The sequence below is a fragment of the Balaenoptera acutorostrata genome, chromosome 8, assembly GCF_949987535.1.
Source record: "Balaenoptera acutorostrata chromosome 8, mBalAcu1.1, whole genome shotgun sequence".
NCBI classification, from domain to species: Eukaryota; Metazoa; Chordata; class Mammalia; order Artiodactyla; family Balaenopteridae; genus Balaenoptera; species Balaenoptera acutorostrata.
The window spans coordinates 61624900-61652591 of record NC_080071.1 but is presented as its reverse complement, the minus strand read 5'-3'; the positions used below and the strand labels follow the sequence as shown (position 1 = coordinate 61652591).

At 35.0% G+C, this 27692-nt stretch overlaps 1 protein-coding gene across 1 annotated transcript in view; it reads right to left on the bottom strand.

The window, feature by feature from the left end:
- Positions 1–17837: 17837 nt before the first annotated feature.
- Positions 17838–27692, bottom strand: part of CARF (calcium responsive transcription factor) — a 44219-nt gene continuing 34364 nt past the window's right edge. Inside the window, 6 exon segments of the mRNA XM_057551270.1 lie at positions 17838–18796; positions 18798–18877; positions 20881–21250; positions 21638–21768; positions 24897–24960; positions 25928–26090. Coding sequence (XP_057407253.1) covers positions 18758–18796; positions 18798–18877; positions 20881–21250; positions 21638–21768; positions 24897–24960; positions 25928–26090 — 847 coding nt within the window. The 3' untranslated portion in view covers positions 17838–18757.

The window sequence follows — 27692 nt, the reverse complement described above, 5'->3', positions numbered from 1 at the left end:
GGAGAGAAGGAGAGAGAGAGGGAGCGAGAGAAAGAGAGAGAGGGAGAGAGAGAAGGAAAGAGAGAAAGAGAGGGAAAGGGTCATTATAATTGATTTAAACATTAATTCAGGTCCCCTGACAATCTGATTTGTATGATTAAAAAGCCAGTAGTTATTGATACTTAAAGTATAGAAATGAGAGGGAGGGGGGTCTCATATTAAACAAAGTAATCTTTCTCTTTTCAATAAAGAAGACCATCTCCTCCTGAGCTATTCTGAGGGGAAGAAGAAAAAGTCAAAGGTGAGACAGAACAGAGGGAAATGGAGGAACACAGGATGAGGAAAGTAGAATAAAGGACATTACATTCAAATTGTGATTTGAAGGGATCTGGAAAAGATGGTTTTAATTTTTTCACATTTTCCCCTTGTCTTTGCCAAGGAATCTTTTAAGGAGGCAATTTCACAATCCCTTGAATATATTTTGGAAGTTTCCTCTTGCCTTAAAATGTAGACAATTGTATGTTTGGGATATTGCTTCTTTTTTGCTTCAAAGTGCCTCCCAAAAGGAACAATTTTGTTCATAACAAAAGTTTCCCAAAGTAACCACTGTAATTCCAAATATCATTAGAAAGTTAAGATGACACATTCTGATCCTAGTATAAATACAGACAAGATGCAGGAGTTCAGCCCAGAGTGGGTACAGAACTAAAGATAAACCTATGAGTCTAGCAACAGTAAGACAAATCTTGTCCACCTTGTATCTTGGGGACCCTTCCCTACCAAGAGAACTAGACTTCCAATGGACAAGATAAAACAAGAGTAAGTAAAGTTCTGATAAGATTTTCATAAATGACCTGAGACAGTTTTTCCAAAGGATGCCAGTCTGAAGAGAAACCTTCTGAACATTCAAAACTTACTCCCATCTTCATCCCTATGAACTTCCTCTTATAGACACACAATGAAGAAATGACAAGGACAAACAGTAGTACTGTTAGTAATAATGCAGATTTCTACCCAAAATAAGAGTTTTTCAAACTGATCAATCAATGGATTTTTTAAAAGAGTTTCTAATTCCTAGATATTACTCTCAAACTAAACTTAGCATTTGCATTTGGAGTGTTTGATTAAAAAAAAATAAGAAATCAGAACTCAAACCCAATATGAACTTACCTCACCGTCGTCATTGGACAGACCCTGTGCAGGAGGCTCAAAGGGCCTCAGAAAAACACACTGTTTCCAAGTTGACCAGATTTTGATGGGACCTCCAAGACAGTCAAATATTGGCTCCTTTAAAATACCTCCAAAATAACCTGTTGATAAAGCAAAACTGAGTTTTTTGCTTACTGCAGTAAGGGAGAATACTGTCTTGATAGTCTTAGCAGTGTCTCACAGGGAAGTCAGAGGTACAATATTTACGAGTTTTGGGGATCTGGTTTAAGATGCATTTCAAAGCAGAGGATCTGAGCGGGATTAGACAAAGATTTTACATAATATTTTTTGACTGGGCAAAGGGAGGTGAGAGTTTAGAAGTATTTCACAGTCTTCTGCCTTTTTAGACTAATCTGCTAGTCCCTACACAAACCGAATTGTTCACCCACCTGGAAATTCTTTGATTTAAAATGGTTTTTCCTTTTTTACAATTGATAGTATCAATACTTATCACTCCACTTTACAATTCATTTATTGTATTAACTGTCTGCCCCTACACTGTGTGTCCCTGTAGGGCTAAGATTAGGTTTTGTTAATCTTTCTTGCAGCCAGCAGGTAACGCAGTGTCTGGTTCTCAATAAATACTCAGTCACTGTTGCCCAGGAGTGGAGAAAAACACACAAACATGCTGAGGTTATTATGAACATAACCTCAGATGAATCCTTAATCAAGTAGGGCTATTAATAATATTTTTGCCTGGTCTAATTACTCTCCTACTAGCTTTTCTCAACTCCCTAACACACTTGCCCCCCTGCACCAATCTCCACACTCCCCTAAGGCCCTTGCTTCTTATTTCACTGAGAAAACTGAATTAATCAGAAGATAATTTCCAGATTCTCACTTGTACCCACCTACTAGCATCTTTACCCATGGAGTCTGTCTTGTCATCCATCCATATAAGAGGTACCCATGCTTCTTCAGGCAGAGCAAGCACGTCCCATTCTTGCAGTTCCCTCTTACTGCACTACTCTTCATGTATCTGCATGACTAACTCTCCTACTCTCTAATTTGCTTACATATACCTTCTTAATGAGGCCACTCAGATTGCCCTATTTAAAATTGAAATTCTCTCCACACTGAACCCTATATTTCCCTTTCTCTGTTCCATTTTCGTTCCATATTATTTATCAACCTAACATATAAGTACTTCATACACATATAATAATACATATAAGTACATACAATATACTTATTTAGGATGTTTATATATACTTACTTATTATGTTTATTATTTATTGTCTATCGCCCCCTACTGGAATGTAAGCTCCAAAAAGGCAGGAAACGTGTTTTGCTGAATGTCCATCTTTAAGATTTTAGAGGGTTCTTATAGAACAGAAATGTAAAAAACACAAGAGTTTCTAAAAGCAATTACAGATGCAATAGTTACAGCCAGAAAATTGTTATACAATTTTATTATGGTAACCAGTAAATTATCTTATCACCTCCATTTGATCACCATACCTATTTTCAGAAATCTGTGAAGTTTAATTTTTTTCATCCAGATTTTAGGAAAGCTTTTTGATTCAACAGGCTACTTTAATATATCATTTAAATAAGACTTTTAAACACATGCTAAGCAAAATGTAAAATTCTCAGCCTGGCCCTGTAGAATTATTACCATTTAACCTGTCATATCTTTTTAATCTTTTCCCAGCTTCTTTGCTTCCCTGGATCCTAAAGTTCTCACAAAAATGAACTTACTAGCACCCCCAAATGTGCTGTATAATTCCTTCTACTTGCTCCTTGAATTCTATATATCTGCAATTTAATCTCATGTCCATATCCTGTCATGAAAGATTCAACCTAAAGATCCTACCATGAAAAGATCACTTGCTTTTCTGGACTGTGTAGCAAAAGTAACGTGGAATGGTATTGGTCAGACTTTGGTACTAATATGAGCTTTATCACTTAATAGTTTATGTAACAACCTCAGGCAAGTTGCTGAATTTCTGAATTTCAGCTCTCGCATTTGTGGGAGACACCATTAGTGGCCTAAATGATATTCAATGAATTCTTTCTCTCTTATTAAAACACAATTTTTCTTGGGGTGGTAATGTGCCCTTTAAAAAGAGCTACAGTAAAAGAAAAATAAAATAAAAAATAAAAAGAGATACATTTCCTAGCATCCTTTGTAACTAGGGTGATTATACAACAGTTCTAAACAGTAAGTTAAAAGTAGAAGTTACTGTTGGATCTTCTGAGAAAGACCTTTGGCTTACTCACCTAGCTCAGACCTTTCGCCTATTCTATTCTTCCTGTCTGAACTCCACCGCTGGCCAATCTGGAAGATTGCCTTTGGACTTAGTTTCACAGAAAAAAGAAAACACTCTTTATTTGGTTAAGCCAACATAATCATGTCTCTACTGTGACCAGCCAAAGGTGCTCCCTAACAGGACTTCTCTGGTGGTGCAGTGGATAAGAATCTGCCTGCCAGTGCAAAGGACACGGATTCGATCCCTGGTCCGCGGAGATCCCACATGCCGTGGAGCAACTAAGCCTATGTGCCACAACTACTAAGCCTGCACTCTACAGCCCGCGAGCCACAACTACTGAGCTCACGTGCCACAACTACTGAAGCCCACGCACCTAGAGCCCATGCTCCACAACAAGAGAAGCCACTGCAATGAGAAGCCCACACATTGCAACGAAGAGTAGCCCCCGTTCACCGGAACCAGAGAAAGCGCACGTGCAGCAACGAAGACCCAACACAGCCAAAAATTAATTAATTAATTAATTTAAAAAACAAACTAAAAAGATGCTCCCTAAGAGATACACCATCTTGAAAGTTAAGGATAATGCTTATGTTTCAGGATTTTAAAGCGCATTATTAATAAAATTAATTATAAAAATTATCATATATTGAGAAGCATGTATCAGATTCTGTTTAAGATCTTAACATGGGTTAACTCACTAAATCCTCATAACAATTCAGTTAGGTAGCTACTACTACTATTCCCTCAGATTAAAAAAATGAAAAACTGAAAGTCTCAGTAATCTGTCCAGCTAATAAAGAGGAAGTACGATTCAAACCCTAGCATATGCTCCTAACCACAAATCCAAGCTATAATAATAAAAAAACACTTACTTTATGCCAGGCAAAATGCCAAGTGCTTTAACCAAAAAATATAAAGCACTAAGTCCAATGTCCAGTGCTCATTAAAATGTCAGTTCTGTTCCTTGTAAGTAATGTCTTCTTCCTCGGAATTCTTATATAATTTTATCTATATTCCTATTATGAAATTTACCATTTTCTATATTGTATAAAGTTAAATATCTCATGTAATAGACATTTAGTTCCTTTGAGGCAAACTTTTAAGTCATTCATTTTGGTATCCTACATGGCACCTAACTCTGTCAGTGACGGTACACACAAGGTTGAGTCATTATGACTGGAGGAGCCATGACAGTGGGGATTGGAAACTATACCATCAAAGGTGTTGCTATACAAACAGGCTGTTCTTGGGAATTACTTTAGACCAATAATATACCCTAAGTCCCACAATAATATACATGTTTGTCTCACCCAGATTTGTGATACCGTTTTCTGTCTCAGATTCTATCCTTGCCCTTCTCTTACAATCTCCTACTTCATCTTCCAACTTTACTGCTCCTGCAGAAACCCAAATGTGACATTATGTTGGAACTGCCTAGAGAACTTTCACATCTACTCAAGATGGAAAAAAAGTAACCAGATTTACCCTCCTGCCTGAAACAACTACAAAACTGGATAACTTCCCTGGTGGCGCAGTGGTTAGGAAGCCGCCTGCCAATGCAGGGGACATGGGTTCGAGACCTGGTCCAGGAAAATCCCACATGCCACGGCGCAACTAAGCCCATGTGCCACACCTACTGAGCCTGCGCTCTAGAGCCCACGAGCCACATCTACTGAGCCTGCGTGCCACAACTACTGAAGCCTGCACGCCTAGAGCCCGTGCTCCGCAACAAGAGAAGCAACCACAATGAGAAGCCTCCGCAGTGCAACAAGAAGTAGCCCCCACTCACCGCAACTAGAGAAATCCTCCGTGCAACCAAGACCCAAAACAGCAAAAAATAAAAATAAATAAATATGTTAATTTATTAAAAAAAGAAAAACTGGATAAAATATATGAGACAATGATTCTCAAAACATTGGACATCATGCAACAGAGGACAGAGATCACTGAGAGATGGAAAACAAATGAGTTGAAGCTTATGTTACCCCAGATTACCACCTGAAGAGAGTTTTCAGGCTGTAGCACATGGAAATGTAACCTAGGCCGAGCCTCTCTGGGTACAGGAGATGGAACCTGATATCAAGGAAGACCAAAGCAGCCAGAGCTTGTAGGATCAAGTACTGGAGAAGAGAGAGCTACACAGATTTGTGAAAATGACTATACTACCCAAAGCAATCTACAGATTCAATACAATCCCTATCAAACTACCAACGGCATTTTTCACAGAACTAGAACAAAAAATTTCACATCTGTATGGAAACACAAAAGACCCCGAATAGCCAAAGCAATCTTGAGAAAGAAAAACGAAGCCAGAGGAATCAGACTCCCTGACTTCAGACTATATGACAAAGTTACAGTAATCAAGACAGTATGGTACTGGCAAAAAAACAGAAATATAGATCAATGGAACCGGATAGAAAGCCCAGAGATAAACCCACACACATATGGTCACCTTATTTTTGATAAAGGAGGCAAGAATATACAGTGGAGAAAAGAAAGCCTCTTCAATAAGTGGTGCTGGGAAAACTGGACAGCTACATGTAAAAAAATGAAATTACAACACTCCCTAACACCATACACAAAAATAAACTCAAAATGGATTAAAGACCTAAATGTAAGGGCAGACACTATAAAACTCTTAGAGGAAAACATAGGCAGAACACTCTATGACATAAATCACAGCAAGATCCTTTTTGACCCACCTCCTAGAGAAATGGAAATAAAAACAAAAATAAACAATTGGGACCTAGTGAAACTTAAAAGCTTTTGCACAGCAAAGGAAACCATAAAGAAGACAAAAAGACAACCCTCAGAATGAAAGAAAATCCTTGCAAATGAAGCAACTGACAAAGGATTAATCTCCAAAATATACAAGCAGTTCATGCAGCTCAATATCAAAAAAGCAAACAACCCAACTCAAAAATGGGCGGAAGACCTAAACAGACATTTCTCCAAAGAAGATATACAGATTGCCAACAACCACATGAAAGGATGCTCAACATCACTAATCATTAAAGAAATGCAAATCAAAACCACAATGAGGTATCACCTCACACTGGTCAGAATGGCCATCATCAAAAAATCTACAAACAATAAATGCTAGAGAGGGTGTGGAGAAAAGGGAACCTTCTTGCACTGTTGGTAGGAATGTAAATTAATACAGCCACTATGGAGAACAGTATGGAGGTTCCTTAAAAAACTAAAAATAGAACTACCATATGACCCAACAATACCACTACTGGGCATATATCCTGAGAAAACCATAATTCAAAAAGAGAAATTTATCACAATGTTCATTGCAGCACTATTTACAATAGCCAGGACACGGAAGCAACCCAAGTGTCCATCGAAAGATGAATGGATAAAGAAGATGTGGCACATCGGGGCTTCCCTGGTGGTGCAGTGGTTAAGAATCCGCCTGACAATGCAGGGGACACGGGTTCAAGCCCTGGTCCGGGAAGATCCCACATGCCGCGGAGCAACTAAGCCCGTGCACCACAACTACTGAGCCTGCGCTCTAGAGCCTGCGTGCCACAACTACTGAAGCCCACATGCCTAGAGCCTGTGCTCCGCAACAAGAGAAGCCACCACAAGGAGAAGTCCGTGCACCGCAACGAAGAGCAGCCCTCACTCGCCGCAACTAGAGAAACCGCACACGCAGCAATGAAGACCCAATGCAGCCAAAAAAAATTAAAAATAAATAGATTTATATAAAAATAAAGATGTGGCACATATATACAATGGAATATCACTCAGCCATAAAAAGAAACCAAATGGATTTAGAGTCTGTCATACAGAGTGAAGCAAGTCAGAAAGAGAAAAACAAATACCATATGCTAATACACATATATGGAAAACAAACAAAAAAAATGGTTCTGATGAACCTAGGGGCAGGACAGGAATAAAGACGCAGACGTAGGGAATGGACTTGAGGACATGGGGAGGGGGAAGGGTAAGCTGGGACGAAGTGAGAGAGTAGCCTGACATATATACACTAGAAAATGTAAAATAGATAGCTAGTGAAAGCAGCTGCATAGTATAGGGAGATCAGCTCAGTGCTTTGTGACCACCTAGAGGGGTGGGATAGGGAGGGTGAGAGGGAGGCGCAAGAGGGAGGGGGATATAGGGATACCTGATTCACTTTGTTCTACAGCAGAAACTAACACAACATTGTAAAGCAATTATACTCCAATAAAGATGGTAAAAATAAAAGAAAAAAACTCCAGAGATCTGCATTCAACAGAGTACTTACTGATCAGTGCATGAGTATACGGAAACTACATGAGGCTAGGGAAAAAACAAGCTGAAAGGATTTGAGGGAACAACCCCTGAGGCTCAAAAGGGACAGAAGAGTGCCTGTTCCCACCAGCCAGAGTAGAAAGCCTCATTAATTCAAAAGCACAGTGTAGAGTACTCAGAAGTGTTCTGCCTCGACTGGGACTAAATTAACTCTAGATTAAATGCTGCTCTGTTCCTACGTAACAAAGCTTGAAAGCAAGACATTAAAGTTTCCAAAAAACTTAACTGTGTCCTAGAACAAAACTCAAGTGCATTTGTAAGAACAACACTATCCAGAACCCAACAAGGTAAAGTTATGTCTGACACCCAGGCAAAAGTTACCAGGAATGCAAAGAAGCAGGAAAATATATAAAAATAATGAGAAGAAAAATCAGTCAATTGAAACTGCCTCAAAAAAAAAAAAAATTAGTTTACAAAGATATTAAAATAGTTTTGTAGCTTCATTCCACATGTTAACCTAGAGGAAAGATGCAAAATATCAAATAGAGACATGGAAGATACAAAAAATTCCCATGTTAAATTTTTAAATATGAAAAATAGAGAGAGCTCTGGACAAGATGGTGGAGTAGAAGGACCTGAGCTCACCCCCTCTCAGGAAAACACCAAAATCACAACTAACTGCTGAAGAACCATTAACAAAAAAGGACTGGAACCTACCAAAAAAAACTTCTACTTCCAAAGACAAAGAAGAAGCCACAATAAGACTTCCTTAGGCTCTAGTGCTGGGACATCTCAGGCCAAACAACCAAGAGGGTGGGAACACAGCCCCACCCATTAGCAGACAGGCTACTTCAAGTCTTCCTGAGCCCATAGTAGCCTCTAAACACACCCCTTGACACGGCCCTGCCCACTAGAGGGACAAGACTCAGCTCCACCCACCAGTGGGCAGGCACCAGTCCCTCCCACCAGGAAGCCTGCACAAGCCTCTTGGACCAGCCTCACCCACCAAGGGGCAGATACCAGAGGCAAGAGGAACTACAATCCTGCAGCCTGTAGGAATGCAAACACAGAAAATTAGACAAAATGAGAGCACAGGAGTATGTTCCAGATGAAGGAACAAAATAAAACCCCAGAAGAGTAACTAAGTAAAAATAGGCCATCTACCTGCAAAAGAATTCAGAGTAATGATCATAAAGATGATCCAAGATCTTGGAAAAAGAACAGAGGCACAGACCAAGAGGATACAAGAAATGTTTAACAAAGAGCTAAAAGAGTTAAAGAACAAACAAACAAAGTTGAACAAATAAAATAACTGAAATGAAGAATACACTAGAAGGACTCAAAAGCAGAATAAATGGGGCAGAAAAATGGATAAGTGAGCTGGAAGACAGAATGGTGGAAATCACTGCCGCAGAATAGAATAAAGCAAAAAGAAAAAAAAGAAATGAGGACAGTTTAAGAGACCTCTGGGACAATGTTAAGCAAACCAACATTCCCATTATAGGGGTCCCAGAAGGAGGAGAGAGAGAGAACGAGCCTGAAAAATATTTGAGGAGATAATAGCTGAAAACTTCCCTAACATGGAAAAGGAATAGTCACCCAAGTCCAGGAAGCACAGAGTCCCATACAGGATACAACCAAGGAGGAACACGCCAAGACACATAGTAACAAAATTGACAAAAATTAAAGGCAAAGAGAAAATACTAAAAGCAACAGAGAAAAGCAACAAATACCAGGGAATCCCCACAAGGTTATTAGCTGATTTTTCAGCAGAAACTTTGCAGCCCAGAGGGGAGTGGCACAACATGAAAGTGATGAAACGGAAAAACCTACAACCAAGAATACTCTACCCAGCAAGGCTCTCATTCAGATTTCATGGAGAAATCAAAACCTGTTTACAAACAAGCAAAAGCTAAGAGAATTCAGCACCACCAAACCAGCTTTATAACAAATGCTAAAGGAACTCCTCTAGGTAGAAAAGGCCACAACTAGAAACAAGAAAATTATGAATGGGAAAGCTCACCAGTACAGGCAAACGTACAGTAAAGGTAGGAGATCATCCACACACAAATATGATATCAAAACAAGCAATTGTGAAAAGAGGGAAGTACAAATGCAGGATATTGGGAATGCATTTGAAATTAAGAGACCAGCAACTTAAAACAATCTTGTGTATATATATATGTTATATATTTATATATAATTTATATATTGATTTGCTATATCAAAACCTCATGGTAACTGCAAACACAAAACAAAAATTAAAAAAACAAGCAAACTACAATGTCTTTGTTGAGAAATACACTAGGTCATTAATTACCAAGTTTTATTAAAAATCAGCCAATAACTCAATAATTTGGCATTAACAAACAGATTAGACACTTCAGAAGATCAGTGAAAGTGAATTTGAAGACAGAGCAAAATGAAATATACAACATGAACACAGATAGAAAAAAAGAATGAAAAAAATTAAAATGAGATATGGGATAACATCAAGCAGCCATATATATATATATATTTGGAATACCTGATAGAGAGTAATGAAGGAAGACAAAGTTTTTTAAGGAAAAAAATGGTTGAAAAATTTCCCAATTTGATTAAAACTATAGATCCAAGAAGATCAAGAAACCCAAATACAAGAAATGTAAAGAAAACTACATCAAGGAATATCATAATGAAGTTGCTGAAAACCAGTGATAAAAATAAAATATTGGGCTTCCCTGGTGGCGCAGTGGTTGAGAATCTGCCTGCTAATGCAGGGGACATGGGTTCGAGCCCTGGTCTGGGAAGATCCCACATGCCATGGAGCAGCTGGGCCCGTGAACCACAACTACTGAGCCTGCGCGTCTGGAGCCTGTGCCCCGCAACGGGAGGGGCCGCGATAGTGAAAGGCCCGCGCACCGCGATGAAGAGCGGTCCCCGCACCGCGATGAAGAGTGGCCCCCACTTGCCTTAACTAGAGAAAGCCCTCGCACGAACCGAAGACCCAACACAGCCAAAAATTAAAAATAAATAAATAAATAAATAAAGTAGCTATAAAAAAAAAAAGAGTTAACTACCCACATATTTAAAAAAAAATAAAAAATAAAAAATAAAAAAATAAAATATTAAAATCAGCCAAAGAAAAGAAAGACACATATTAAAGAACAAAGATTAAAATGATAGCAGATTTCTCACTGGAAACACAGTGGAGCAGCAATTTTAAAATAAAGGAAGAAACTATTAACTTGGAATTCTTTATCCAGGGAAAATATCATTCAAAAATGAAGGCAAAATAAAGGCTTTTTCAGACTGATAAGTCTGAAAAATTCATATGCAACAGATCTACCAGAAAGAAATGTTAAAGGAAGTTCCATTTAAAGGAATGTTAAAGGAAGTAAAAGGAAAAATGACTCCAAATGGAAATATGGATCTACACAAGGGAATGAAGAACAATGAAAGTAATAATTATGTGGGTAAATATAAAGATTTTTAATTATTTAAATCTCTTTATAAGATAACTGATTATTTAAGGTGTAAATAATGACAGTATACTGTGGGGCTGATAAGGTATATGGAAATAAATGTATGACAACAATAGCACAAAGGGGAGAAGGGAAAAAATGGAAGCATACTATTTTAAGAGTCTTACACTGTATGTGAAATGGTGGAATACTACTTGAAGTTACACGGTGATAGTTAAAGATGTACAGTATAAGCACTAAAGCAATCATTCAAATAACGAGAGTTACTGCTAATAAGTCAATAAAAGAGGTAAAACTGAATCATAAAAAGTTCAACTGCACCAAAAGAAGGCATACAAAAAAGAAAAAGGGAACAAAGTGTAGATGGGACAAATAAAAAGCAAATAGCAAGATGGAAGACTTAAACCCAACCATATCAATAATAACATTAAATGTAACTGAAACCCAACATTAAATAAAACAGGATAAGGCATCCTGATGAATGAGTATGATCTATTCCAGGAATGCAAGGATACAAGGTTGTTTTGCCCTTTGAAATTCAAAGTCTCTCACCATATTGAGAAACTGAAAAAAGAAAAACCAAATAACCATCTCAATATATCCAGAAAAAGCACTCGATAAAATCAAATATCAGTTCTTAATAAAAACTCTCAGCAAGCTAAGAACATAAGGAATCTCACTCAATTTAATAAAGGACTTATGCAAAAATCACGGTTAACATCACGCTTAAAGGTGAAAGATCAGAAACAAAGCAAGGATGTCCACTCTAGTCACTTCCAATCAAATTGTACTTTAGGTTCTAGCCAGTGTAATAGTTAAGAAAAAGAAATAAAAGGTATCCAGATTGGAAAGGAAGATATAAAACAGCATGATTGTCTATGTAGAAAATCTGATAGAATCTACCAAAGAGCTATTAGAACTAATATATGAGTTTAGTAAGGTTGCAACATATAAGGTCCATATAAAAAATCAATTGTATTTCTATATACTAATGCAAAAATCAGATGTTGAAATTAAAAATAATACTATTTATAACGTCTTAGTGATAAATCTGACAAAAGACATGAGACTTCTACACTGAAAACTCTAATACATTGCAGAGAAAAATTAAAGAGTCAATATTAAAATTTCAATTACCCCCAAATTGATCTATATATTCTACATAATTCTATCAGGTTTTTTGTTTGTTTTTTAAGAAATTGACAAGGTGATTCTAAAATTCACATGAAAAAACAAAGGACTTTAGAATAGCCAAAACAAAGTTGAAAAAGAAGAGTAAGGGGCTTCCCTGGTGGCGCAGTGGTTGAGAATCTGCCTGCCAATGCAGGGGACATGGGTTCGAGCCCTGGTCTGGGAAGATCCCACATGCCGCGGAGCAACTAGGCCCGTGAGCCACAATTACTGAGCCTGCGTGTCTGGAGCCTGTGCTCCGCAACAAGAGAGGCCGCGATAGTGAGAGGCCCGCGCACCGCAATGAAGATTGGTCCCCGCTCGCCGCAACTGGAGAAAGCCCTCGCACAGAAACGAAGACCCAACACAGCCATAAATAAATAAATAAATAAATTTAAAAAAAAAAAAAAGAAGAGTAAGATTCAAGGACTTACACTACCTTACTTTAAGACTTATTATAAAGCTACAGTAACCAAGACAGTGTATAAAGCTACAGTAACCAAGACAGTGTGATATTCAGTATCAAGATAGAACAGAGTTGTTCAATCCCAGTACTGCTCACATTTTAGGCCAGATAATTTTTCGTTGTGGGAGCTGTCCTATGTACTGTACAATGCTGAGCAGCATTTCTGGCTTCTATCTACCAGAAACCAGTGGTATCTCCCCTGTTCTGACAACTAAAATTGTCTCTAAACTTTGCCAAATGTACCCTAGAGGCAAAACTGCCCCAGTTGAGACCACTGAGATAGACGACAGATCAATGGAAGAGAACAGAGTCCAGAAACTGACCCACATATATGTGATGAATGGATTTTTCATCAACGGTATAAATTCAATACAATGGAGAAAGTATAAGTTCTTTCAAAAAATGATGCTGGAACAAACGGATATTCATATGCCAAAAACAGTTAATCTATGCCTTGCCCTATGTACACAAAAATTAATTCAAAATGGATCATGGATCTAAATGTAAACCTAAAGTTATAAAACTTGCAGAAGAAAACAAGAAAACCTTGGGCTAGGCAAAGATCTCTTTGATACAACATGAAAATAGCATCCTTAAAGAAAAAAAGATAAATTAGATGTTATCAAAATTAAGAACTTCTGTCCTTTGAAAGATTCTGTTATGAGAGTGAAAAGATAAGCTACAGATCAGGTGAAAATATTTGTAAATCACATTTCTAATACTTGTATCTAGAATATACTTTTTAAACCTCTATAATGAGAAAACAACAATTAAATTTAAAAATAGGTGAAAGATTCAAACAGACACTTAAAGAAGAAATACAGATGGCAAATGAAACATGAAAAGATGCTCAACAATACTGGTTATTAGAGAAATGGAAATTAAAACCACAATGAGCTACTACTACACACCTATTATAATGCCTAAAATTTAAAAGCTTGTCCATACCAAGTGTTGCCTATAATATAGAGCACCTGGAACTCTCATACACTGCTGACTGGACTGTAAAATGGTACAATCACTTTGGAAGATCATTTGAGAGTTTCTTAAAAAGTTAAATTTATACCTACCATATGACCCAACCATTCTACTCCTATATTTACCCAAGAGAAATGAAAGCATATGTCCATACAAAGACTTACACAAATGTTCATAGCAGCTTTATTTGTAATTGCCAAGAAATATAAACAACCCAATGTCCATCAAAAGCTGAATGGATAAACAAATTATGGTATATTCATACAATGGACTACTCAACAGTAAAAAGGAATGAACTATTCATATATCTTGTGACATAGATGAATATCAGAATAACTATGCTGAGTGACCAAAGTCAGATTTTAAAAAGGCTCATACTATATGATTTCATTTTTATAAAATTGTAGACATAATAAATTGACCTCTAGTGACAGAAAGCAGTTCAGTAGTTGTTTGGGGATGGTGGGGTAAGGGTGGAGGCAGGAAGAAGTGGGAATGGATTACAAAGGGGCACCAGGAATCTTCTGGGGGTGATAGATATGTCCATTATTTGACTGTGGTGATGGTTTCATACACATATACATACATCAAAACTTACCAAATTGTATACTATAAATATGTGCAGTTTATTTTATGTCAATTATATACTTAAATAGAGATATTTAAAAATTAAAACTCTGCTGGTATCTAACTCCCATTCTCTCCTCTGGTTTTAGAATTCTTTTGTTAATTGAGATATAATTGACATATAACATTTAAGGTGTACAATGTGTTAACTGGGTAATTTATATATTGCAATACGATTACCACTGTAGCTTTAGCTAACACCTCTATCATGTCACATAATTATTTCTTTTTTGTAGTGAGAACAATTAAGATCTAGTCTCTGAGCAACTTTGATGTTTATAATACAGTATTGTTGACTATAATCACCATGCAGTACATCAGATCTCCAGGAATTATGTATCTACTAGTTGCAAGTTTGTACCATTAAGCAACATCTCCCCTGCACTCTTACACCCATATCACATTCTCAAAGGTTTTCCATATTAATCATACAGTTTATTTTTCTCATGAATCAATTTAGGGTTCATTAACAAATGCAATTTTTTAAAAATTCTGAGTTTATTCCTTAAGTTTTAAGAATTCAGTCGGCAATGAATATTATATTATTCAACAACAGAATTCATAGCTAACATGTATGTGGCAAAAGTATACTAGGCTTTGCCATTACCATTATGTTAAATGAGTAGAATTACAGATATTTAGATAAAAATAATACACCATTTAAGATGTCTAAAGCCTAATCAGTTGATGGGGAAGAGACGATGCAGTCCCCCTCTGGAGAGAGAGTAAGAGATTCTATGGTCCTGAAAAATAGGTAGAGTGGAATAAAGGGAAAAAAAAAAGCAAAGAGGGAAAAAATTAATGATTTTGTGACTTTCAAAAGTATGTGACACAAAATCACAAAAATATAAAACTGTACTTGAAGATGTTATAATGCCAAAATGTGGGGCGGTGTGGGGGGGGAAGAATTACTTACACCCTATTAAACGCATTGTTTTAAAATGTTGATAGTTGGCTGAGTTGAGAGCACTGAATGCATATATATCCCCAAACATGATGATAACAGGAGTTACTGGTAGTTATGCTTAAAAACATTCAGGTTCCAAATTGAACATAAATCTCTAGCCAAAATTCTCAGGTACTAATGTGTTTATTCAGCATCTTCAAGATGAACAAAATTACCACTACACTCAGGAAAAGTATAAAAAGGAAACTAACAAGCTTAAGAAAAAAGTAACACAGGATTTTTTAATGAAAAAAATTACATTATAACAAGGACAGTAAACATTAAGTTACTATATATATATATATATATATATATATACACACACACATATATACACACATTATTTAATTTTTTAAAAAACCTGGTACAAAATTAAACTGCATCTTTCTCATATTCACATGATTAAGTATGTATTTTGACAGGATATAAAGATGACACACAAGCTGGTAGGCCTCAAGATTAGAAACTCTAATGCAGGACCATATCACCAAGACTATTTTCTATCAGTTTTGTGACTTTTAGAAAACATTTACCTTGTATAAAACATAAAAGCTTTTTCTTTTAAGTATGTTAACTGCTTACACAGAAAATCAATATTGAGGGAAGGACCCACCATGCCTGTGTTTATAATTCACTGTAGTATATACAGTGTTCACTTGGAGGCTTAGTTATAATGATAACTACAATAAAGAAACAAGCTCAGCTGTAATTATGAATTCTAACTGCTTATTTTGAACATCCAACTTTCTACTACAGATATTACACCTTGTAATACATGACACAGAAGAACATATGTCAAACTTTGCTGCAGAGCTGTTAGGAGAATGCCAAATACAGATACTGAAAACTTTATGCGCTGTATTTAATACCCTGTGCGTTTTTAAATTAACTGAATATTTTAAAAATGTAAACATACTTTTAAAAAAGCAATGCTAAGCACCTTTAAAATACAATACCGATATACTGTGACTGAACATGCATTTGGAGGACAAATTAATTTTTAAAAATTAATTTAGAAACCATTTTTAAAGAGCTACTCATTAAAATACTTACATGAAAATATTGATAGTTCCAGTTCCTACCTAAAAACCAAAAGAGTATACAATTAGGGACTTAAACCTTCATGCTCTTTTTTTATTCTTTTTGTTTGTGGGGAAGAGTCACTGCAACTTTCTGTCCTCATAAAAAAAAGTATCAAAAGAGACATTCACATAGAATTAAGTGAGAAATGTTTTTAAACTATGTTTTGTTCTTGATCAAGTGCCAAAGTCTGGATCCTCTGACATCTCTCATCCTCCTAGGTAACTGACTAGAGTTTGTATCTTAACAAGCATTTCTCCTTAGCAACTCAACATCAAAAAGCAAGGAATGTCTCCAAAGGAATATAGTTCAATAAACTATAATAAACTATTGTCATTAATGAAAGGTGAAGATCTATTATTTAAAATCTTGAAAAAAGTTTCCATAAAAACTAGAAATAACAAATGAAATGAATATTACCCACAGTGCAACACTAAACTATAAATTAATTTGGACTTATACCCTTTAAGTACACACAGACTAAGAGAAAACTGGGCTTGAGGTAACTAAGAGTTGTGTTTAACTTAGCATAACATAAATTTGGCAGCCTGTCTCTATAAATGCTGACATCAAGTATTTTCAATTCTTAGGAAAAATAAAAGCAATTCTTATTAAAAAATTATGTATGTAACTGAATATTAACTTTGCATTAAATAGAGGTACAAATAAATTTTATGTTAAATAGGGTATAAATATAAAGAGCAAGGAATTTTATAATTCCATCTGTTTCTAACATAACAGTGCTTTATACTTAGATACATGTTGTGTACCTGAAACAATTAAAGTGAATTAAGAATGGGAGATTGGACTTAGAAAAGCCAAAAAGACTCATATTTATATAAAGTATTAAGGTTAAATTTCATATTCTGCATGCTTTGATATTAAACATTAATATCCATTGGAAATGCTTATTACTTTTAAATAAAAATTTAAATATACCTACAAATGATCTCTGGGGGAAAAAAAGGCTTTAGGTTGATTTCTTGACAGCTATAATTGACATTTCCAGTTCACCAGCCTTATAGAAACCAGTAGCTTATAATGAATATACTGATTAGTACTTATTCAGAATTTGAAGTAAATATACTTACAAAAAGACTCACATTCATGTAAAGTATTAAGGCTGAATTTCATATTATATTCTGCATGCTTTGAATATTAAACATTAATATCCATTTGAAATTCTTATTTTTAAATAAAAATTTAAATAAACCCACATATGGTCTCTAGGGGGAATAAAAGCCTTTAGGTGATTTCTTGATAGTTATAATTGACATTTCTAGGTTACCAACCTTCTGGAAAAGAGAAGCTTATAATGAATATACTGATTAGTACTTATTCAGTATTTGAAGTAAATATGCTTATTCAACAAGCAAATATAACACACCAGTTGTTTTAAAGTTTTAAATATGAATTAAATTTTCAACTATAAATCTTTACCTTTAAATACTATAAATTCTAATACCATCAATTCATTAAGAACTCTGGTACAGAAAAATAAATACAACTCAAATTCTTTTCTAACCAGAGCTGAATCTTCAATACAAAATAGGAAGAAAAAAAAAAAAATCTTCTGCTGATATCAAAAAGTTCCCCTAATTATCTGTTAACACCAGGGAATTCTATTATTCTTTCTGAATTCTCTCAATTTCTACATTTTTCAACCCATAAGTAGTATTTTAACTACAATACTGTATAAATCCATGCAAAATACATTTATTTCTCTTGCTTATCTGATTCAAGTTAAAACTCTCAGTACTTACCAAGACACTGTAAATTTCTACTAGATGACCATTGGTATACTACTGGTTTGTAGTTATAAGTATAAAAATTAGAATAGAAGAAGCTAAAATGCAACTATATAGTTTTCACAGATGTGAATGTTGGGCTTCATGTTATGATGTAAAATCTGTTGTTTTTCTTTCCAAATGAGACAGACCTCAGATATTCTCTCATCTGCCAATTTAAAAAATTTTTTCACAACTTTAAAGAGGGAATAACTCTTTCAGAACTCAAAAAAAATTCATCTCACACACACACACACACACACAAACTCGCATACTTTTTTTGTTGTTCTTTTTGAAGAACCAAAATTAGATATTTCCAGAGGATGAATTAGATAAGTGGATAAGTTCAGATGACCTTTTGAAATACTGGCCTTATCAGATAATCAAAAAGCATAAGAATTATACAAAATAAGAGGAATAAAATATCTCTTAAGGTAAAAATAGGGAGTTAGCAACAAATATGTCAGTTTTAAATTAAAGCTGCTCATTAAACCAGTCTTCAGTCCACTTATCACAATGCTGCACTTTGATAATATTCACCTTCTTTTTTATGACATCAGAAGTCACCAGAGTTGTAAATTCTGAAAAGCTTCAATAATTTATGTAGCAGACAATTTCTTACAGTCCAAATTTTTTTTTTGCTTCCATAGATAATGCTGGTTCTTTGGGTTCTTGCTTAACTTGGTTCACAGAAATGGCACCTTCTGGACTTTCTTCAACTTTAAAACCGAACATGAAAGAAAAACCCTAAGGGTTAATATAATTTATAACACTGGAATCTTTAGAATTATATGAATTTAGAAGGCAAAAAAAAAAACACAGTAGTTTGGAAAAAGAATCAAGTAATTTAGAAAATCAGTTGGTGTATTTGAGATCTCAGTGCTTCTGACATCTTAACAGTCATTCATATTAAATTCCTTCAGTACGGAAAAAAAAGAGACCAAGAAAACTTCAAAGTTATTCTCTTCAAAAGATTCTTTGACCAAAAATCAGTCCATAATTTGATAAAATTATGAGGAATATCTCATATTTAAACTCGACTGTCTTTAAAAATATGTGTGACTAAAAGTCAGGAAGCCTCTCATTATTTGAAAATCATTTTTTTTTACAAACACCAAACATATACTACAAATCCACTGATGTGTTACCATTCTCATATGGTCTCCATACTCACTCAATGTTCTCTCCCTAAAGAAACCGCACTACTTAAGTACTTCAGAAAAAATATGCAACATCTTAAACGATAGCTCTGACTTAGCTGCACGAGCTATGTGTTTGCTTATGGGAAACCTTTCAGAATGTACTACCATTCTGATTTCAAAGTACCTATGACCAAATTAATGTAAATGTAGCAAACCAGCAACACTACTGTGATCTGGCAGGTGGGATACCTAAGATAAAATCTTTCTCTCTTTCTCAGGAATATCAGTTTTTCAGTTGCTATGGAGAACCAAGGTTAAGGGGACTATACTTGCTCAGAAAAGTGTGTTGAACACACCTAATGCTTGTCACATACAGGTGTGTTAGTTTAGCCTATACCATATCGAGAAAACCAGTAGAGGATGCATTTGAGTGATCCTGAGAATTCATACTTAGGTGAAGTAGTCCCTAAAATCATGATCTAACTTGATAGATAATGCAAGTTCAGATCCAAAGAGGGTCTCCTTTAAGGCAATCTGAATTAGAGCTCCCAGAAAACCTTGGCACAATGGAGGGAGGAGAGATCTTAGAACTGGACGAAGCTTTGGAGGCAGACAGATCCGGGTTTAAATGCCCTCTCTGTCACTTACTACATGTGATTTTTAGGCAATTACTGAACCTCCCAGAGCCTTGGTCTCCCCATCTGCAGAATGGGGACACTACTAGCTATTTCATGGAGTAGTTGTGAGGATTAGTTCATGTACATTCCTTTTCTCTCTCTTCTCCTAAAGTTCCTAAAGACAACTGCCACAGCCCTCTGGATAAATTTTCTTGAAAGTATGCTTCCTATACATTTAAAAGACAATGATTTTTTTCTGGAAGGCATTATCTCACACATGCAGGGAAAAATATATGGTCTAAGGATAATTTCTATGAAGACTTTTGTTCTTCAAAGCAAACTGCAAATCTTTTCCCACAAAAATGCCCAATCCAGAACAATTTGTGTGAAAAGAAGTGACATAGGTCAAGTAGCAGTTAACAGAGTTTATTACTATGTTGACTGGGTTCATTCCAAAGTGAAGGCAACAAAGTCTTGGATTAAAACCAAGTCCCCAGGTCTTACTAGTTCCCTTTCAATTTCTATAGAACTCAACATTTAAGTCTATAACTCAAAATCTTCCTTTTAACCTTTACATCTGCCAACTTCATCCCATTTTTCTTTGTGTGTGTGTATCAGTTTTTCCATAATAACCTTTACACTACATAGTTTTCCTTTTAGAGTTTCTCTAATTTTTTTTCATGCATTCAAAAATGACCTTCCTGATTTCACATCACCACAGACTTTCCACATAAAACTAGGTAATTAGTGAATGAATAATTTTGATAAAGAAAAACATTAAAAAGTTTAAAAGTTATTAAACTCATGCTCACCAAATTTCTTCCCTTTTTCTCATGGTTTTACTTGATTTATTTATATATTATAAACCCACTGAGTAGAAATGACAGTTTTTTTTTCTCTAGTGTAATAGTGATGATAGTCCATAAAGGTTAAAAAAAATAAAATCATATGATTTTAACTTACTAAGAGCTGGGTGGCTGTCTATAATCTGTATTGGAATGGTCTGCACATTTCCCAGCAGAATCCGATGAACATTCCCTTCCAGATTCTCTGTATCCTCAACATCTCCAACTTCCACCAGCTGATCAACTGCAACCAGATTTTGATCTGGTCCTGGAAGGTTACCCATGGTAGAGGAAATACTATTGTTTTGGGTTAGGCATGTATCTGTTTGAAGGCAATGAGTTTGACCAAGCAGTAGAGAATTATTATTCATTACAGCACTTCCTATTGAATCCAGAAGTCTTGAAGGACTGGAGGAGGGGTGATTATTTACTGATATCAGAGCTGGTGATCCATCAGAAGAAGTGAATCTTGGTTGCAACTGCAAACCCTTTTGAACCAAAAAGAGTTACATCAAAATGTTTGAATTTACTATGTATGTTTTTCTTATCGAATATATTACTCCTTTGACACAAAATTGGAATAAAAGCTAAGAGGATAGTTACTAACAAATATTAAGTGAGAACAGAAACAAGAACCAAAGGAAAATTAGCACAACTAATTTTATCGCATGCATAGTCAATTCAAACTTTTCCAAAACATATTGTTTAAATTATCATCTTAAATCAAGACACAAAAAAGTCAGAAAATTAATGATGAAAACATCTTTGATCATCTTTATAATTCTATAACACTTCTGTTAAATCCCTAAGAAAAGAGGGAAGACTGAGGAAGAACGATAAGGGCCCCAAATTTGGCTATTACACTGGATACTTACCTGTAGTTGTGTGAATATTTTTGGCTGAAATGAAGAAAGTGAGGACAGCAAGTGCGCTGGCTCCGGAGACAAAGAACTCCTTGTCTGATTTGTTTCCACTTTGCTGGAAATTGCTTCTCCTTGTGAATTTCCTAAATTATATAAAAAATAAACTATTAAAGTAATTTTTATGGCTTCTAGGATATACTTTATTACAATCCTTACTATCAGAAATGGAATAGGAAATAAGGTCAAAGGTTTGAAAAGGACTTTAGGAAGTTATCTAGTCTACTATTTCCAGAACCTGGTAGATCATCAGAATCACTAAACTTTAAAAAATAAGTTCCTAGATTCAACCTCCAGTAATTTTAATTCAGTATATCTAGGAAGGGATGTAAGAAGCTGTTTTTTTCCTTAAAAGATTCTATACCTGTAGTTCTAATCTAGTCCATTTTTTTCATGCTATAATGCTGGACCTAAGCTTCTCCAGATGTGGAACACCTATTGAATATCTCAGTTACAAAGACCAAACTTAACTCATCTTTGATAGCCCTAGTGCCTAGGACAATGCCTGGCATAAAGCAGGTCTTCAATAATAATAGTACTAAATTTCTTTCAATAACTCATATTTGAATAAATGAAGAAGAGTAAAAATTTTTCTTTTCTAAATAAATATCTCAATTTTTAAAGTAATTGCCCTTAGGGAATTTGAGTCCTTCTCATGTAATTCTTATATGTTAACCCAAATATACTCATCTCTTTAAGGTAATCAAAAACCAATTAAAACCAATCATCAACAACTATTTATTGCTTCCATACCACATATCGCACCCGTGTAACCGAGTAATTTGAAAAAATGGTCCTGGTGTCAGACAAGGATGGATTTAAGTGCTGGCTTTTCTCTGTAGCCTTCAACATTCTATTTAACTCAGTTTCTAAACTTCAGTCTCCTCATGTGTAAAATCAGGATAATAAGAGAATTTTCCTCAAAGGATTAACAGTACCCTCACATTTCTTGGCTGCTTCATTTCTAATTGTCCCACCTCACTATGCTGCAGTTACCCGCTACTATGATTATACCTGGGACTATTCCACATGTAAAATCTCTAATTCAAACATCCCATTCTCTGATCACAACCTCTATTCTTCCAGGGATTTTGCTCAGGTACTCTACTACAATTGTGCTTCAACTTCATGTGGATCTCCAGTTAACTAATTCCTCAGTTTTCTTCAGATCCATCACTGTCTTCCTTAATAAAATTCTCTCCCCATCCAGCTTAGAGTCCTGGGCTTATAATTTTAGTCACTCTCTTGCAAATACCTTAAACTCCCTTTCCTCTCCGTCCTTTGGTCATAACGCCCTGGTAAAATCCTAATTCTGGATGAAAATGGCTTCCAGGGCCTATACATGTAAAGCTGACTGTCACTGAAGAAGAAATTTGCTGCCACTACTAATACCAATTCCTGATCATCAGCCTCAATAGGACCTTCATGTATATGACAATCTTATAATGTTTCTCTCACTCTATATCAGGGAGGATGTTAAATCTCCATTTTCCTCAAATCTTGGTCACCTTCCTGTGATCTTTTCTCATTCTTAACACTCTTACTTAAAGAGAAAAGAGAAGCTATCACATAGAAATGTACTCAACTTCCCATCACCAAACCTATCAAATACCTTCATCTTCATCTATCTCTTCAGGTCTCTCCTGTCCTAACGTACCTTGCCTCAACCCCATACTCCCTTCATAGCAAACTTTTTGAAGAAGTGGTCCACACTGTTTCTGCTTTTTTATTCATCTCCCATTCACTCTTCAGCCACGCCAATATGGGTTCCTTCCAATCTACCTCATTGAAATGACTCTGGTACTCACGCTTTTCCAAACTTGATCTCAGGATCTTTTTCTCTCCCCTGCTACCAATACCCCACTCTTATGCCAGTGTTGCTGAGCTCAGTAAATGCCACTGTCAGTCAGTTGCTCATGGAAGAAACTCAGGAGTCATCCCAGATCATTCCCACTCTTTTACCTCCTACACCTATTCAATCAATAACCAAGGCCTTTGAATTGAATTTTTAAAATAACTCTTAAATCTGCCTAATTCTAGTATAAATGTCACCAACTGTAATCTATACCACTATCACCTTTCACTTGGACAGCTGAAAGGGCCTCCTAAACCTGTTTTGTTTAACCAGTTTTATCTCTAAGCATTGTCTATACTTTACACTAGCTGTCTTAAGTTCCTTGGAAACGGCAAGCACTTTCTTGCTCAGCCTTCAAACATGCTATTCCTTTGATTGGCAAATTCCTATTCATTCTTCAGTTCTCAGTTTAAAAGTTACTTTCTCAAGTGTCCCTTCCCTACTCTCCAGACTAAGTTGCATGTCTCTATCACCGTTCCCATACAATTTGGCACAGTTCTCTCATGGCACTATTCATAAGAGTAATTCATTAGAATATACTGTAGTGCCTTTTTCTCTTGCTAACCTTTAAATTCAATGAAGTAAGAAACTTACTTTTTTTTTAGGCTCAGCATTCATCACACTGAGTTAATATACACAGAACAAATGAATAATTCTAAAGACTTTGTGAGTTATTTTATAGGCAAAGTGACTCTTAAAGGTTAATAAGCCAAAGAATAAAAAAAATTGTACTGTGTATAATTATTAATTTATTCTAAAGCATCTATTTAGGTGTTAACTTTTTAGAAGCCATTATGCTAAGAACTAGGTATATTAATTTGAATAAAATATGATTCTCAAATCATAATGAAAGATACATATGCATAAACAAAGGATACCATGTTAAATGCAAAGATAAATACAAAAGAGTGAATATCCATCTTTACATAGGGGGTGAAGTTAAGAGAGCATTTAAAGCCAAAGAGATTGCTATGTGAGTAATGAGAGGAGTTTGCCTTGCAGAAGAGGAGAAAAGACATTTCTAGAAGAAACATTTCTAGACAAAGACATTTCTAGAAGAGAGAACAAAAGGGTTGAAATAAGCTTGGAATATTGAGAGAGCAAAGGCGTAAGAACATATGAGAAAAAGCAAACCATACAAAAAAAACCATACCAAAAAAAAAAAAAAAGCTGATTATATAGGAGGAAATTTAAATAGCTGGAAGTATTTTAATAAATCCTAACATAGCTGCTCTTGCCTCTTTGGGACATGGTTTCCTTATCCATAAATTAGACGAGATAAATTAGATAACATCTTAAATGTCTTCCAATTTTAACACTGTTTGATTTTATATCTTAGAAGTATTCAAGATACCCTACCTTCTGCAAGTGTAACTGTCACAGTCTCTCTGAGAATATTCCCACTATCTGTAGTCCATTGAAGCTGAAATGGGAACATTTACTTCAGTAAAATGAACAAAGCATTTATTTTGAAAACTATTTTAAAACAGCAATGCAACTCTCATATCTTATTCAGTCATAGTATAAATGTGCTTTATTCTGTAATTACTCTCTTTACTTGTTCACATTCTCAAAGCATTAAGTATATTTAACTATGCAAATAAATTAGCTTCCTAAGGTCAGATAGCAAGAATGTGGATAGCAAGTGTAGATGGCAAAGACTACTGCTAACCAAATCTGTTTTAGTTCCTGAATTTTGGATAGTGAATAACTGAGTTTTGGATAGAAAAGAATAGTAGCTCTAGCTTTAAAAAATCTCAATCTATTCAGTTACTGAATTTAGAGAGTAAAAATGTATAGAGAAAAGGATACTGCTACTTGAGATTTTAATGCCAAAATCACTGCTTGTATTACAATTAGTAGTTTCTGGGTAACTACATTAATCTCTTCAGATTAGGCAAAATTTTCATAGAAATGGCCACTTATCTGGAGAAAGCTACAGTATCACAGTATGAGGTAAACTTTATATCCATAGATGGCATATAGAACCAACATCATCACTTTGTGTATTCAAGTCTGAACTATTCTATTTAAACTTGTTCTATTTAAATTTTAAAAAGAGGTGGAGATATACACAGTATGTACTCAATAAATTATCTGTTAAATGAATAAGATATACTTTTTACAGAGATAATATGTGTTGATATTTAAGTGAAGATTACTATTGTTATTATAGTCAGGGTTGGAAATTCGCTGTTATTTCTTCTTGTGAGAGTAATAAAAAATATTTTAGTCAAATCATCATCTGAGAGTTCATAGTGTTCACATTTTGAGAAAAAGATACTACTATTTTTCCTTACATCACAGTTACTTATATGGCCTAATAGCAATCATGCATCAGCTGAGAAAGATTGTTGTAATAAAACAAGGAATTACAGTTGTAATCATACCGTTGCTGGAATAATCTCTGAGTTATATACATTATCTCCATTTCTCAAGGATTTCTGTACCTCATGGATATGATTTTTTATATCATTTACAGTTGGAAAAAAGGATAAATTATGTCTTTCAGGTACCTCGTCAGGTTTGAACAGTTCCCTTTCCACAAATTTTCTATGGAGAATATAAAATAGAATAAAAACATAAACAATCTAGCAATCTAATTCAGATCAAATGACAAAGATTCTCTTTTAGTATAAACTTCTGTAAAGTATGGTTTACAGCTTTATAAGTAATTTATATTTTTCCACTTTTTTCCCATACATTAAGTCATGGAATTCATGCAGATTAAAGAAATGTAATATTTTCATTGGTTAAACACCTATATATCTTAGAATGAGCTTTGATATTTTTATGAATTTAACGAAATCAGTATTTTCAATTTAAATATAACATGTTTTTGAGTGCTTACTATGCCAGGCACTGTACTGAACACTTCACATCTAGTATCTCCTTTAACTCATACTATAATCCTGTGAGGCAGGTATAATTATCATTCCCACTTTACAGATGAGAGAACTGAGGGCTACAGAAGTTAAGTATTGCGTTGGCCAAAAAGTTCGTTCGGGTTTTTGTAAGCTGTTAGGGAAAAATTCGAATGAACTTTTTGGCCAAACCAATAATTTTCCCAAAGTTATACACCTAGCTAGTAAGAGAGACTGGGCCTATACCAAAGTTATGCATATAAACATCATGTTTCATTGCTTTCAAAAGTCATCAATTAATATATGAAATATGTCTGCTCAAATTTTACAAGTAGACAAATGAGAAGACAGAAATAAAAGGCAGCATTGCCATACGATGGTTATAAAAAATAGAGATATAAAAGAAATGATAAAATTCAATATATATATTCTTTGTGCATTACATTCAGTAGACCATATTGAAGAGCTGTATTATACCTCTGTTTTTACAATATAGGTTTAGTAAAATAGTGGACGGCTTACCAAACTTTGGCTCTGTTCTAAGAATGCCCCAATGGAAATAAACATAAAATGTCTAAGAAAGCTGCTAAATAGAAAAGTCATGTATTAATTAAGAAATAATCCTGGGAAATACTCATTGCATTGTTCAGATCAGACTACACAATAACCAGCAGGAATAAGGTCAGTTAAGTAGCAGAAATCATGCTGGAGAGCACAGGCTGTAGAGTCAGACCTAGATTTCAGTTCTGCCTGTGTATCTTTAACCACCCTCAGTCTCCATTTCCTCATCTGCAGAATGAGGATAAATACACAAACTTCATGAGTCATAAGAATAAATGAGATCATGCCTATAAGTGCTTAGCACAATAGCTGGCACACACATACTAAGTGCCACATAATAATAATAATAATTATTATATCCTGAGTATCAGTAAAATTAGACCAGAGTACTATCTATAAAATTTCATTAAACAAAAAAACTATCCACATTCTTTTGTTGTAATAAAATTTAATTGCATTTCAAATAGGTTAAAACAAGTATCTTGGCCCACGTTTTAAAATCTTTTCTACAAATTTTTTTTCTGTAAAGGTATTTAGTACATAATTCAATGTATGTATCATTTAGAAATAGTCCAATTTGCCAAATCTGAATATGGAATATCTCAAATGAGTAATTCGAATCATTACTTATGGCTTGCCAAGCATCTGCAGAAAAATGATCAGTTCATAAATAAGATTATTTTAATAAATTAATAAACTATATTCCTTATCTACTCTGATAGCATATATC